Source organism: Schistocerca gregaria, chromosome 3 (assembly GCF_023897955.1).
Source record: "Schistocerca gregaria isolate iqSchGreg1 chromosome 3, iqSchGreg1.2, whole genome shotgun sequence".
Taxonomy (NCBI): Eukaryota; Metazoa; Arthropoda; class Insecta; order Orthoptera; family Acrididae; genus Schistocerca; species Schistocerca gregaria.
In genome coordinates this window covers 218014229-218029507 of record NC_064922.1, presented here as the reverse complement: position 1 = coordinate 218029507, position 15279 = coordinate 218014229, and the positions used below count along the sequence as shown (strand labels likewise).

General features: G+C 44.0%; 1 protein-coding gene across 1 annotated transcript in view; it reads left to right on the top strand.

The window, feature by feature from the left end:
- The window catches only part of LOC126355316 (solute carrier family 22 member 7-like), a 167632-nt gene that overhangs the window by 85501 nt on the left and 66852 nt on the right, over positions 1-15279 (top strand). The window contains exons 5-6 of the mRNA XM_050005609.1: positions 7340-7508; positions 11623-11844. Of these exons, the coding sequence (XP_049861566.1) occupies positions 7340-7508; positions 11623-11844 (391 nt within the window). The remainder of the gene's footprint in view (positions 1-7339; positions 7509-11622; positions 11845-15279) is intronic.

Sequence of the window (15279 nt, the reverse complement as noted above, 5' to 3'; positions counted from 1 at the left end):
CATTTATATACACTCCTGGAAATTGAAAAAAGAACACCGTGAATTCATCGTCCCAGGAAGGGGAATCTTTATTGACACATTCCTGGGGTCAGATACATCACATGATCAAACTGACAGAACCACAGGCACATAGACACATGCAACAGAGCATGCACAATGTCGACACTAGTACAGTGTATATCCACCTTTCGCAGCAATGCAGGCTGCTATTCTCCCATGGAGACGATCGTAGAGATGCTGGATGTAGTCCAGTGGAACGGCTTGCCATGCCATTTCCACCTGGCGCCTCAGTTGGACCAGCGTTCGTACGGGACCTGCAGACTGCGTGAGACGACGCTTCATCCAGTCCCAAACATGCTCAATGGGGTACAGATCCTGAGATGTTGCTGGCCAGGGTAGTTGACTTACACCTTCTAGAGAACGTTGGGCGGCACGGGATACATGCGGACGTGCATTGTCCTGTTGGAGCAGCAAGTTCCCTTTCCGGTCTAGGAATGGTAGAACGGTGGGTTCGATGACGGTTTGGATGTACCGTGCACTATTCAGTGTCCCCTCAACGATCACCAGAGGTGAACGGCCAGTGTAGGAGATCGCTCCCCACACCATGATGCCGGGTGTTGGCCCTGTGTGCCTCGGTCGTATGCAGTCCTGATTGTGGCGCCCACCTGCACGGCGCCAAACAAGCATACGGCCATCATTGGCACCAAGGCAGAAGCTACTCTCATCGCTGAAGACGACACTTCTCCATTCGTCCCTCCATTGACGTCTGTCGCGACACCACTGGAGGCGGGCTGCACGATGTTGGGGTGTGAGCGGAAGACGGCCTAACGGTGTGAGGGACCGTAGCCCAGCTTCATGGAGACGGTAGCGAATGGTCCTCGCCGATACCCCAGGAGCAACAGTGTCCCTAATTTGCTGGGAAGTGGCGGTGCGGTCCCCTACGGCACTGCGTGCATCCGTGCGTCGCTGCGGTCCGGTCCCAGGTCGACGGGCACGTGCACCTTCCGCCGACCACTGGCGACAACATCGATGTACTGTGGAGACCACACGCCCCACGTGTTGAGCAATTAGGCGGTACGTCCACCCGGCCTCCCACATGCACACTATACGCCCTCGCTCAAAGCCCGTCAACTGCACATACGGTTCACGTCCACGCTGTCGCGGCATGCTACCAGTGTTAAAGACTGCGATGGAGCTCCGTATGCAACGGCAAACTGGCTGACACTGACGGCGGCGGTGCACAAATGCTGCGCAGCTAGCGCCATTCGACGGCCAACACCGCGGTTGCTGGTGTGTTCGCTGTGCCGTGCGTGTGATCATTGTTTGTACAGCCCTCTCGCAGTGTCCGGAGCAAGTATGGTGGGTCTGACACACCGGTGTCAATGTGTTCTTCTTTCCATTTCCGGGAGTGTGTATTGTTAAAAGCAATGGTCCCATAACACTCCCCTGTGGCACACCAGAGGTTACTTTAACGTCTGTAGACATCTCTCCATTGATAATAATATGCTGTGTTCTGTTTGCTAAAAACTCTTCAATCCAGCCACACAGCTGGTCTGATATTGCGTAGGCTCTTACTTTGTTTATCAGGCAACAGTGCGGAACTGTATCGAACGCCTTCCGGATGTCAAAATAAATGGCATCTACCTGGGAGCCTGTATCTAATATGTTGTGGGTCTCATGAACAAATAAAGCGAGTTGGGTCTCACACGATCGCTGTTTCCGGAATCCATGTTGATTCCTTCAGAGTAGATTCTGGGTTTCCAAAAACGACATGATACTCGAGCAAAAACGGGTTCTAAAATTCTACCATAGATCGACGTCAGAGGTATAGGTCTATAGTTTTGTGCATCTGCTCGACGACCCTTCTTGAAGACTGGAACTACCTGTGCTCTTTTCCAATCATTTGGAACCTTCCGTTCGTCTAGATACTTGCGGTACACGTCTGTTAGAAGGGGGGCAAGTTCTTTCGCGTACTCTGTGTAGAATCGAATTGGTATCCCGTCAGGTCCAGTGGACTTTCTAGGGTGATTTCAGTTGCTTTTCTATTCCTTGGACACTTATTTCGATGTCAGCGATTTTTTCGTTTGTGCTATGATTTAGAGAAGGAACTGCAGTGCGGTCTTCCTCTGTGAAACAACTTTGGAAAAAGGAATTTAATATTTCAGCTTCACGCGTGACATCCACTGTTTCAATGCCATCATCATCCCAGAGTGTCTGGATATGCTGTTTCGAGCCACTTACTGATTTAACGTAAGACCAGAACTTCCTAGGATTTTCTGTCAAGTCGGTACATAGAATTTTACTTTCGAATTCACTGAACGCTTCACGCATAGCCATCCTGACGCTAACTATGACATCGTTTAGCTTCTGTTTCTCTGAGAGGTTTTAGCTACGTTTAAACTTGGACTGAAGCTCTCTTTGCCTTCGCAGTAATTTCATAACTTTGTTGTTGTACCACGGTGGGTTTTTCCCGTCCCTTACAGTTTTACTCGGCACGTACCTGTCTAAAACGCATTTTACGATTGCCTTGAACTTTTTCCATAAACACTCAACATTGTCAGTGTCGGAACAGAAATTTTCTTTTTGATATGTTAGGTAGTCTGAAATCTGCCTTCTATTACTCTTGCTAAACAGATAAACCTTCCCCCCTTTTTTTATATTCCTATTAACTTCCATATTGGGGGATGCTGCAACGGCCTTATGATCACTGATTCCCTGATCAGTAGGTCCAAGATGGTATCTCCACGAGTCGGTTCTCTTGAAGTAATCAGCGTACATGTGGTATTTGCAAAGGCGTTGGCACGTCCTTGACGTATAATGAAAGCGTATATTACCATATATCGAAACCTGGGAGGAAATTTCTTACAGATGCCAATTAATCTTGCTCCTCTCTCATTCCTAGTACCAAGTCCACATTCTCCTGTGACTCTCTCTCCTATTCCTTCACCTGGCACATTGCCATTATATTTTTATCTCTGTTTAAGAACTGAATTACCCATACAGTATCCTTAAATACTTTCTCCATCTCCCCATCTTGAGGTTGTGACGTCGGCATGCATACCTGAACCGTCGCGGTCAGTGTTTTTTTGCTATCGATTCTGATGACAAAAAACCTACCTTTGATCTGTTCACAGTAACACACTCTCTGCCTTGTCTTTCTATTCGTAACGATTGATAATGGTAGTATGATATTTTCTGACGATGTGGATATTACCGCATACTCATCTGACCAGAAATCCTTTTGTCTTCTTTCCGTTTCACTTCACTGACCCACACTATGTGCAGATTGAGCCTTTCCATTAGCCTTTTCAGATTTTCTAGCTTCCCTAACACTTCCAGGCTTCTGATATTCCATGGTAACACGTTGAGGCTTCTGACATTCCATGCCCCGAGTTATCCTTTACTTGGTTTTCAATCTGTTTCTCGTGGTCTCCTCCCCCTTGGCAGTCCCATCCTTAGATCCAACCCGGGATCGATTAGGGAATTTTTCGCCAATTGAGGGATCATCATGACACTTCTCAACTGCAGGCAACATGTTCTGTGAATACATATTATATGTCTTTAAAGCAGCGGTATCGCTGTTTCGTGTCGTTTGTCATCGCTAGTTCTTCCTCATTCAGGGCCTGTTTTCCAACCCATGGGTCCGATCCTCCACCTCTTTGATATGCCCGTTGGCAGAATGACGGTGACTTCTATGCATAAGTCTTAGACAGCAAATGCTACTTATTATCCAAAATTTGAGTCGTAGTGAGGTTGAAATCCAGGACCGAGGAAGTTTTGATTACCAATATAAACCCTATTCCTAGACCACTGGTAAACTTGGTAGCCAAGTTTTCTCACAAAGTGCAGTGCAATAGTTCCGCTCTTACCTGACATCTGTCCAGCAGTGCGTCATGTCCGGCAGCATTACCTCACAATGGAGACAGAGAAAGTCATCCTCCCAGGTTTCGATATAAGGTAATATACGCTTTCATTATGCGTCAAGGACGTGCCAACGCCTTTGCAAATACCACATATACGCTGATTACTTCAAGTTATACGGACGTACAAAACTTGATATTAGCTCAATACCGAGATGTATTCACTATAGCAATCGTCACAGGGTATAGGGTTAAAGCTCAACCAATAAAAACCCATGAGTTGCTGGTCGGTCATTCTAGGATCATGCTCCCCAATTATCAGGATTCTCCACCATCTTAAACCCCAAATGGTACAGATATCAACTTCTCTACTTAATGGGTCTAGTAATAACAGCAGATGAAAATCTGAACTGAACTGAGCACGTAACGACAATTTCGAAAAGGGCGTCAGCACGTCTCCATGCCCTACAAGAATATTAAACTCCGTTTCCTCTTGACAAGAACCAGAAGTTTGTGCAAACACTTGTATTTCGACTTAGTCACTAAAGGAACGCTATCCTACAAGGCCTAACTCAGGAACACACACAGCACCTGGAACTGGTTACGAGTGCCTGTTATTGTTATATTTATGATGTTCGACTCTTTTATCACATTTCACCATCACAGGCACTGCTACCTTGGCTGCATGCATACCATTCCCGACGTTACCATAGACTCTGTCTTCTGTACAGTCTTATATCTCTCCTCGACCTTAATGCCCTTCCCTTATTACCAAGAGAGAAACAGCAGCGTAAAATCCGTTGTGTCTCGTTCATCACTCAGCTACAATCTCGTAGTATCTTTCAATCGCACAAATTTTGGAATACCTAATGTATTATATTTGAGAACCGAATAATATCTGCACCTTCAGAAGACAGCAATTGACGTATCTACTTAAGCAATAATGAAGATTGCCATTGACACCTATACATATTTCTTTGTAACCATATCATGTCATAGTATTCTTAGCTGGTGCACTCTCTTTAAATTTACTCTCACCAGATCACCCTAGATTCTTTTTATATCTGCCACTATTGTTATCTTTACTACTGTCATTCTACTTGTTATTAATGCTATCATTACTATGATTATATTTTTCTATTATTGTCATTGTTAGTGGCAGCAGACGTCCTACCAGTATTAACTTCATTAGTCCTAATTCAGTACTGATTACCCACATTGGATCTGTAGACACTGAGATCATTTTAATACTGTTTATCATACTAAAATTGTTAATTCTTTGGTAGGTGCGACATAGAAAATGAACTGCATTTATGATCGCCGATGGCCCAAATCAGATCAGGTTAAAAAATAATTGATACAATATATATTTAATCGTAGGGACAAATTTTAATTTCTGCGAATAACCAGACATGATGGAGATTGCTTGTAAAACCCTATTTAGACCAATAACTGAATTTAGCTCGTCTGTCTATGACCGTTACCTGGCAGCATTGAGAGACTGAATAAGGACAACAGAAAGAAGAGCTGCGCCTTTCATCATACGTTCGTCTGGAAAGCGATAACTCACCTGCTAGATGCTCATCCACCTCCGGTGTTAGACGACACAAGAAAGTTCATATGCATCATCTAATAGTTCGCTCTTACCGTTCGAGAGGGGTCAACTACTATATTGCATCTTCTTACATGTTATTGTTGTTGTGGTCTTCAGTCCTTAAACTGGTATGATGCAGCTCTCCATGCTACTCTATCCTGTGCAAGCTTCTTCATCTCCCAGTACCTACTGCAACCTACATCCTTCTCAATCTGCTTAGTGTAGTCATCTCTTGGTCTCCCTCTACGATTTTTACCCTCCACGCTGCCCTCCAATACTAAATTGGTGATCGCTTGATGCCCCAGAACATGTCCTACCAACCGATCCCTTCTTCTGGTCAAGTTGTGCCGCTAACTTCTCTTCGCCCAAATCCGATTCAATACTTCCTCATTAGTTATGTGATCTACCCATCTAATCTTCAGCATTCTTCTGTAGCACCACATTTCGAAAGCTTCTATTCTCTTCTTGTCCAAACTATTTATCGTCCATGATTCACTTCCATACATGGCTACACTCCATACAAATACTTTCAGAAATGACTTCCTGACACTTAAATCCATACTCGATGTTAACAAACTTCTCTTCTTCAGAAACGCTTCCCTTGCCATTGCCAATCTACATATTTTATCCTCTCTACTTCGACCATCACCAGTTATTTTGCTCCCCAAATAGCAAAACTCCTTTACTACTTTAAGTGTCTCACTTCCTAATCTAATTCCCTCAGCATCACCCGACTTAATTCGACTAAATTCCATTATCCTCCTTTTGCATTTGTTGATGTTCATCTAATATACTCCTCTCAAGACACTGTCCATTCCATTCAACTGCTCTTCCAAGTCCTTTGCTGTCTCTGACAGATTTACGATGTCATCGGCGAACCTCAAAGTTTTTATTTCGTCTCCATGGGTTTTAATACCTACTCCGAATTTTTCTTTTGTTTCCTTCACTGCTTGCTCAATATAAAGATTGAATAACATCGGGGATAGATTACAGCCCTGTCTCACTCCCTTCCCAACCACTGCTTCCCTTTCATGTCCCCCGACTCTTATAACTGCCATCTGGTTTCTGTACAAATTAGATATAGCGTTTCGCTCCCTGTATTTTACCCCTGACACCTTCAGAATTTGAAAGAGAGTATTCCAGTCAACATTGTCAAAAGCTTTCTCTATGTCTACAAATGCTAGTAACGTAGGTTTGCCTTTCCTTAACCTAGCTTCTAAGACAAGTCGCAGGGTCAGTATTGCCTCACGTGTTCAAACATTTCTTCCCCGAGGTCGGCTTCTACTACTTTTTCCATTCGTCTGTAAAGAACTAGCGTTAGTATTTTGCAGCTATGAGTTATTAAACTGATAGTTCCTTAATTTTCACATTTGTCAACACCTGCTTTCTTTGTGATTTGAATTATTATATTCTTCTTGAAGTCTGAGGGTATTTCACCTGTGTCATACATCTTGCTCACCAGATCGTAGAGTTTTGTCAGGACTGGCTCTCGCAAGGCCGTCAGTAGCTCCAATGGAATGTTGTCTACTCCAGCGGCCTTGTTTCGACTCACATATAACTAGCGAAACGAGAATGATGTCCAAATCAGATTGACACAGTGCTGTCCGTAGTCTTAGCAAGAATGTCCCATCTCTGACACCATTCCGAAGATTACGGCGAGTGCAGTGGAACACGAAGTCGTCCTTCGCCGCTCCGACGCCCCCTCCCCCCCCCCCCCCCCCCCCGCCCAAATCTCATTAAACGCTGCAAGAGGGTTTGTGGAAAATAGAGGCACATGTAGACGTAGAATGGATGATTTGCAAAAACCGTTTCGTTTACAGATGTTAATACTTTATAGACAATAACAAATCCAATTAAAATTTTATGGTGTTTCTTTGTGCTTCAGGTTTGGAACTGGCAGACATCAGACATCGCACGACTCTGAATTATTTCTCAAGCTGTTGCTTGGGGGCTGGATTTATAGCTGCTGGCTTCTTAGGTTGGGGTCTGCGCAACTGGAATTACTCAATGTATTGTACTGCAGCGCTTTTCATGGCACTGATTTTACTTTTCAGGTAATATTAAAAGTGGAAATACTAAGGAAACCGTTATATATTCCAAATAAGCTTTATTGTGAGGATTATATACTTGCAGTTTCACTACGTAATATCACATTCCATTACGGCATTATATATCTATTAAGACTCTTTATTTATTATGTCCTACAGAAAACATGTAGTGCTCTTGACATCCTTCAAGAGAGAAACAAAACAGGACACCACTATTTTCGAGACAATTAGGCATATACAGCTGTGTGTAATATACAGATGGCTACTAACGTTGGAAATGGTTTGATTTTGTATTTTTCGCTATTTTCAACCTGTGTTTTTGACAATGGCAACACAGAAACTTTAGCCCAAAAGGATACGTCGTGCTGTGTCTTATCTTCGATTTGTTTTCCTTCTCGGGAGACAACGTAAAATTAATGTCATTCACGTAGCATATACCTTATTCATCGTGTGTTTTTATAGTCGATACTTTGTGTTTTCCTTTCAGGAGCACAGATCAATAATTTTTATGGTTGTTCAACACATGAACACGCTACGTATATTTGTCCATTCGGGAACACAACCCTTTTAAAATCACTTCGCAAAAATGGAAACTGTTACGTTGTCGTTTATTGATGGCATGGGAATATAACACCATTTAATGCTGAATTACACGATAGTTAAATGAAGCTGAATTCGTGTTGTGACTACTGACTAACATTTTTCTCTTCGTGGTAAGATTTTCGCTTGTATGAGGTTGTTCAGAAGTTTCCTGTGTGAGCACTCAGAAAACATTAGCGAATTTAGGAGATTTGTTGGGAAGTTTACGTTCTTGTCTTCGCTCTAATTGTGTAAATCAATTTAAATATTTTTCTTCCCTTGTATCATTTTCCGTATTCGCTAATTTCTTGGTAGAACTACGACATTCTGTGTTGCTAAAATTTCTCTCTCTCATATCCTCTGTTCGTCTACATCTAGATATATCATTCGAAAGCTACCGCACGGTACGTCGCGAAGGTTACCTCGAACCATATCTAGTCAGTCCCTTCGTTGTTCCACTCCACTAGCAAATGGTGCGAAGGAAAGCGGTGGCCTGTGTGCTTCGTACTAAACAAAGTGTCCGTTATCAGCGAGGGAAAGTGAACCCTGGCTTCCTGTATCATATCTTCACAGTGGAAATGTATAGTGGTTTGCGAGTGGAACAGGATGCACAATCTGTTAGCTTGCAAATTACATATGTAGATGTACATGCGGAGAGGGTGTGTGACAAAGCAACGCGTTGACCAGCATTGCATTGTACCATGTAAACTTTTAATAAACAATATGTAGTAGCTCAGCACTAGTTGATGCCAATCTATATTAGAATGGTGGAAAAAATAGCAACAACAAAAATTAATTACGTAGAATAATAAAAGTTCGGGAATACTTTCAAGTAAGTGAAATATTTAAGTGATTAACTTTCCAAGATTACAGGTAATGTAAGAGGGATAAGCTATTGCAAAAGTGAAATACTGGTACGTTAAAACTAGGTGTAATAGTCAGAACGTTGAAGGCAAGAAAGGAAATGAGCATGCATTGTATTCTACAGGTGCCAGATGTCAGTTTGTGGGATAGAGATCAATGTCTGTTGCATTTCGTCGATTAATAAAGGTACGGTTAATGCTGCTCGCAGATGATGCCAGAGATGTTGATACCCCACATGTGGTCAAACGGAGACAGATATGGTAATCGAACCGGCCAAGACAACGTGTCGAAACATGATGGGTTACAACAGCACACTGCGAGTGAGCGTCAAATTGTTGGGAACATCGTCTGGAATACTTTCAGCAAGTCCAGTCACCAAAGTTGACACAGAGTAGCAGTCAGGGTGCGTCGGGTAACTAGGAGGGTGCTTCTGCTGCCATACTAAATAGCACCTCAGACCTTAACTGCACGTGTAGTCCAGCGTGTCTAGCACGCAGACAGGTTGGTGGGATGCACTCTGTGGTGTCACCGTCAGACACCACACTTGCTAGGTGGTAGCCTTTAAATCGGCCGCGGTCCGGTAGTATACGTCGGGCCCGCGTGTCACCACTATCAGTGATTGCAGACCGAGCGCCGCAACACGGCAGGTCTAGAGAGACTTCCTAGCGCTCGCACAGTTGTACAGCCGACTTTGCTAGCGGTGGATCACTGACTTTTACGCTTACATCTGCCGAGACGATAGTTAGCATAGCCTTCACCTACGTTATTTGCTACGACCTACCAAGGCGCCATTATCTGTTGCTGTTGATACTGTGAATCATGTCAAGAGCGACGTTAGTCATTAATGGATTAATGTTAATTATTCCACCAGCTACGTCTGTTTTTATCAATTCTAATTCCCTTGTCATGTTCCAGACCTCACGGCGTCAGCTGAGACGCGTGCATGTCGGCATCCTTTAGTAATACGGTGTTGGCTCTCCTGCCAACCACAACACACTCAGATGGAATCCTTCTAATCAATAGACGGGCGTCAATGGGACCGAGCCAAAACTAGCTATAATCAGAACACACAACAAACCACTACCTTGCCTCCAGTGAGCTCTCGCTCGACACCACTGAAGTCGCAGATGATGGTAGTTTGACGTTAGTGGAGTGCATACTATACGACGCCTGTCTTGAAGTGAGCTATATGTAACAGACCGTTGTGTCACTGTGGTGCCAACTGCTGGTAAAATGGCTGCTGCAGATGCAGTACGATACGCCAGATCCACACCGAAGATGATAGTCGGACCTGTCGATAGTGCCACGTGACCATCCAGAATCCGGTCTCCTTCTGGCCTTACATTATCGTAACCTCCGCTGCCAGGAATCATGTACAGTAGCTACATTCCCAACAAAGTCCTCAGCAGTATCGCAGAAGTAACGTCCACGATCTGGTAGCCCTATCACACGACATCGTTAAAACTCAGAGGTATGTTGATAATGCAGTCTTTTTCGCCTTAAAGACATAAAATCACCATGTCCAGTCTCAAAGGTGAATAAGGCTCATCACTGTTACAGCGTGTATTGTCATCCTAGTAGTGGCACTACTAGCTCCACTGTTACGTGATTGTCATCAAATGTTGGAAGACATCTTTTTTCAGACGTAGAATCACACCGACAAACTTTCATTTATGTCACACATCTTCTGGTGTCACCGCCAGACACCACACTTGCTAGGTGGTAACCTTTAAATCGGCCGCGGTCCGTTAGTATACGTCGGACCCGTGTGTCGCCACTATCAGTGATTGCAGACAGAGCGCCGCCACACGGCAAGTCTAGAGAGACTTCCTAGCACTCGCCCCAGTTGTAAAGCCGACTTTGCTAGCGATGGTTCACTGCCTACTTACGTTCTCATTTCCGAGTCGATAGTTTAGCGTAGCCTTCAGATACGTCATTTTCTACGACCTAGCAAGGCGCCATATTCAGTTACTATTGATATTGTGAATCATGTACCGTCAAGAGCGACGTTCATCATTAATGGATTAAAGTATTCCCCCAGCTACGTCCGTTTATCTAAATTCTAATTTCCTTGTCATGTTCCAGACCTCACGCCAGCCTGCGTGAGCTAAAACGCGTGCATTTCGGCCTCCTTTAGTAAAACGGTGTTGGCACTGCTGCCAACCACAACACATCTCCCTCTTGGTATTGAATTTTTTTCCCTCAGTGTGTATGACGCCCTCGTAGCTACGTGTGTACCATTGAGTCTATGTACTGACATGACGGTCAGGCGATAAAATTCTACCTTCTACTATTGTGAAATAGTGACATGAATGCTGATCGATAAGGATGAGTGTTGTGAGTGTGACTACGAATTACCTCCTGTCCCATATCAGCGACTGTACTCACAACTTCTTTCGCGAACGTAAGACTTTACGATGTACTTCATGGACAGATTTTACAGGTGAGTGGTTCTGGCCGGTCACGGTGGTTTCGCGGTTCTAGGCGCGCAGTCCGGAACCGTGCGACTGCTACGGTCGCATGTTCCAATCCTGCCTCGGGCATGGATGTGTGTGATGTCCTTAGGTTAGTTAGGTTTAAGTAGTTCTAAGTTCTAGGGGACTAGTGACCACAGCAGTTGAATCCCATAGTGCTCAGAGCCATTTGAACCGTTTTTGAGTGGTTCTGGTCCTCGCAGGTGGTTCCCGGAGTCACCTCGGTGGCTGGCGTGCAGAGGTCGCGAGGAGGACGCCCTGAGGGTGCTGCGTCGCATCGCCAACACCAACGGCGGGTGCCTGCCTCCGTTCGCTCCGCGGGTGATGCGGACCGTGGCCAAGGCGCAGAGGGACAGGAAGGGCTTCCTCAGCCTCTTCTCCAGCTGGAACGTCTTCAAGAATACGGTGCTCCTCACAACTGCCAGGTATGTGAGGACGGGGAAAATGCATCCAGAGAACCTCTTTGACTTAAATGTTGAACCGTGCAGTGGTATTGTTGACAGAGCTCTGCTCTTGCTGTTGGAAAAGAAGTTGAGCTAGTAACACGAATTCATTGTAGTGGAAAATAATACGGTTCGCTTAATCAGTTAACCTAAAAGTTAGGTAGATGAACGAAGTTCGAATCAAAGATTACGAGTTGCATTTAATAATGCTGTCAATGAAACCAAACAATTCTACTTGTCACATTTTTCAAAATGTACAACTGATAGATCTACTCGAGTTTTGCGTACCTGTATCCCACAATCACTTTTAATGCAACCGGGAGGTCGTTTGTGGAGAGATGTTTCACCAGCAGAATACCTTTCAGAAATGTCGAAAAAATATTCCTTTACTGCTGGCAGGAAACGCTCGCCTTAATGTCGCCGTGAAATGAAGAGTACGTTTCCAATCAAAGAGCACATGGGAGAGAATGAGTGGTAAGTCCAGCCATCTGTACAATCTGGCAACACTGTAAGATGCAGAAGTGTCAGGGGGGAGTGTTGTCTACTTCCAAGATGTTGTCGGCTTCTGTGAGCCCGTGGTCTAGTGGTAATCGTAGTGCATTCTAAACTTATTTTTTCCCCTCATTTCGGACCTCGTCAATAGTTATGAGTATGATTGAGTATCGAAGATAATTCGCTTCACAAAAAATGGTTCAAATGGCTCTGACCACTATGGGACTCTACTTCTGAGGTCGTCAGTCCCCTAGAACTTAGAACTACTTAAACCTAACCTAATGACATCACACACACCCATGCCCGAGACAGGATTCGAACCTGTGACCGTAGCGGTCCCGCGGTTCCAGACTGTAGCGCCTAGAACCGCATAGGACACTCCGGCCGGCAATTCGCTTAACTTTCTACCCACTATCAATAACAAGTACTTCCAGAAACAATTCTCCAGGATAGCTGGCGGCTGCGTCGCGATCAGAACAGCTTACGCTCGAGCGTTTCCTCGCGCTGCAGCGGCTACCGGCCACCGGCCACACGCCACCCGCCGCCTGAAATCTTGGTGAATTTTCCTCAAAGCTTTTGCGAGTGTGTTCCAGAATTTTTCGACAATTTCGGTGTTTTTCGTATTTTCGATGTTGGTGGAGGCATGTGCATTGATGAGTGTACATTTTTTATTGGGGGCTCTGAATGGGCATGGTCATAAGTCGATTGTTGATGGTTGTGATTTCTTTGACAGAGTTAATGATCTGTGATCGAGAAACGCCATGCCGAAGATTGGTGCGCATTTCGCTACCTTTTGTTGTGTTTTGCTCTTGAAGAAGCGATGGTTTCCGTAATGCAAGGTTTTATTGTCAGTTAGTCGTGGTTCTTGAAGAGCAAGGATGAGAATTTTTTGTCGGTCGATTTCTTATGTGAGATTATTTAGTTTTTGTGCCTGGATCAATGTATCGATGTTTAGTTTTCAAATGCATGTGGGCTGCATGTAGGGAAATTTGCCAGAGATATCCGATATTCTCTGCAGTGCTAGGCTGGACTCCCCAGAATCCGAAAATCGAGCTGCCGCCTGTCGGCGGGCGGGTTGTGTACCACCTGGGGTAAAGTTGTCTTTGTTTGCACAGTTCATGTTTGCTTGTGTTTCATTGGTTTGGCCTGGATGATACCAGGACCCGACAGGACCAGAGCGTGTTCAAGCCTTTGGCAGCAAATATTTTCATCCGATTTCATTGAGCTAAGAGACGGTGACCAGAGTACCTGTGATTTTCAGTCATACGTATCTGGATTTTGAGTTGAAAGGGTTGCGTAGCCGTTCAGGATGGTGTTAAAATTTGTCTCAGCGCAAGTAATTTAATTCCTTATTACCACCCATATGTGGGAGACTTTCCACTATCCGCCAGACGAGATTATTATTAACATTATGTCATCAGAAAATCAGATATGGTGTATCTTCCCACCACTAATGAGATGTGTGTTGTTCGATTCAGTATTTCCATCTCATAAATTTACGTTATAACTACGTTACGTTGCTGCTAGTAGACATATTTCTCACTTTTTCTTCGACAGTTGCTAAATTTTACTCCAAAGTAATTATGTGCGCAACATTGTTGTAATGCAGCATTGTTAAAATTATCCGGTTTCTGTTATTTCATTTCGATACCAGATCGTTCTATCCGGATTCAGCCAGTCAGTCTTAATGCGGATATCCGACTACGGCTCTCATCATATGATAGAATGTTGATTGTAGATCACTTATCTATGGCAGGGCCTGAATTATTAAACACTATGGATATACTAATTGAATGTGCTTATTAAATAAACATTATTTAAATTTAAAAATATGAAGTAAGGAGATAATAGTTTATTTACAGGAGGAGAGCCCCATACATCATAGCAGAGCAGTATAAGATTGGTTTCTGGCCCTAGAGAGGATAAAGCTGTTACCAGATAGGGAATATGTGGGCAGAGGTAAGAAGGTCATTGCTATATGGACCTACAAATGCAAGCGACTTTTGGACGAATATGGAAAACGTATGGTGGGAAGTAAACCATCACGCAACACTGAAATCACTGCCCTTAAGCCTTCGAGAAATCTTACGTATTTATGGTGGGTGAGTAGGTTACTAAAAGTATACTCGTCCACAAAACCCATATGGATAATTATCTGATAATCGGTCAAGCTTTGCTTTGTCGCAGCTCTTTAGTATACAAGTCCATATATTTCAGTCTCCCCGTTACAATTCTTTCAATGCAAGGTAATGGAAAAATCTCATCCACTCTACTCCAACAGAGGAATTGATTAGTGCATGTGTTGTTTAACACACAGTAGTCGTCACCCACACTGGAGTTAATGACCGTGTGTGTGTGTGTGTGTGTGTGTGTGTGTGTGTGTGTGAGTGAGTGAGTCTGTGTGTGTGTTTTCGTGTTCACTCACAATTTGAATCAATACTATTAACATTAGAAAGACAACCAATAATAAATATTGCATCAAATATGACTGAAGTATTTTAATGCGATGGGAAGTTACAAGCTGAATTTTTACCCAACCCACGTCTTGCATATTACGTTAAGCAAGTAAAATGTATTAACTCCATAATATCGTTAGCAGAGACAGTGCGCTCTTGTTGTTGCGGCTCATGACAAGTGCAGCGATTAGCAGTGCCCAATGCCGCGGCGATTTGTTTCGTTGGCTGACCGTGGACAGTGCAGCAGACGCTTCGCCATAAACAGAAAGAAATCACCTTGTCTCTGACTGCAGTGAGCGGACGTCACCTGTTGCCTCAGGTGCCATGGAGGAATTGCAACGGGTATCACGTCATTAGTCATCAGAATATTTACCAGTGATGAAATGTCCACTGTATTTGAATCCCAAAAAAATGGGACCTTCCTCACAAAGTAATGTGAGATGATACCAATATTTATCTAAGACGCAAA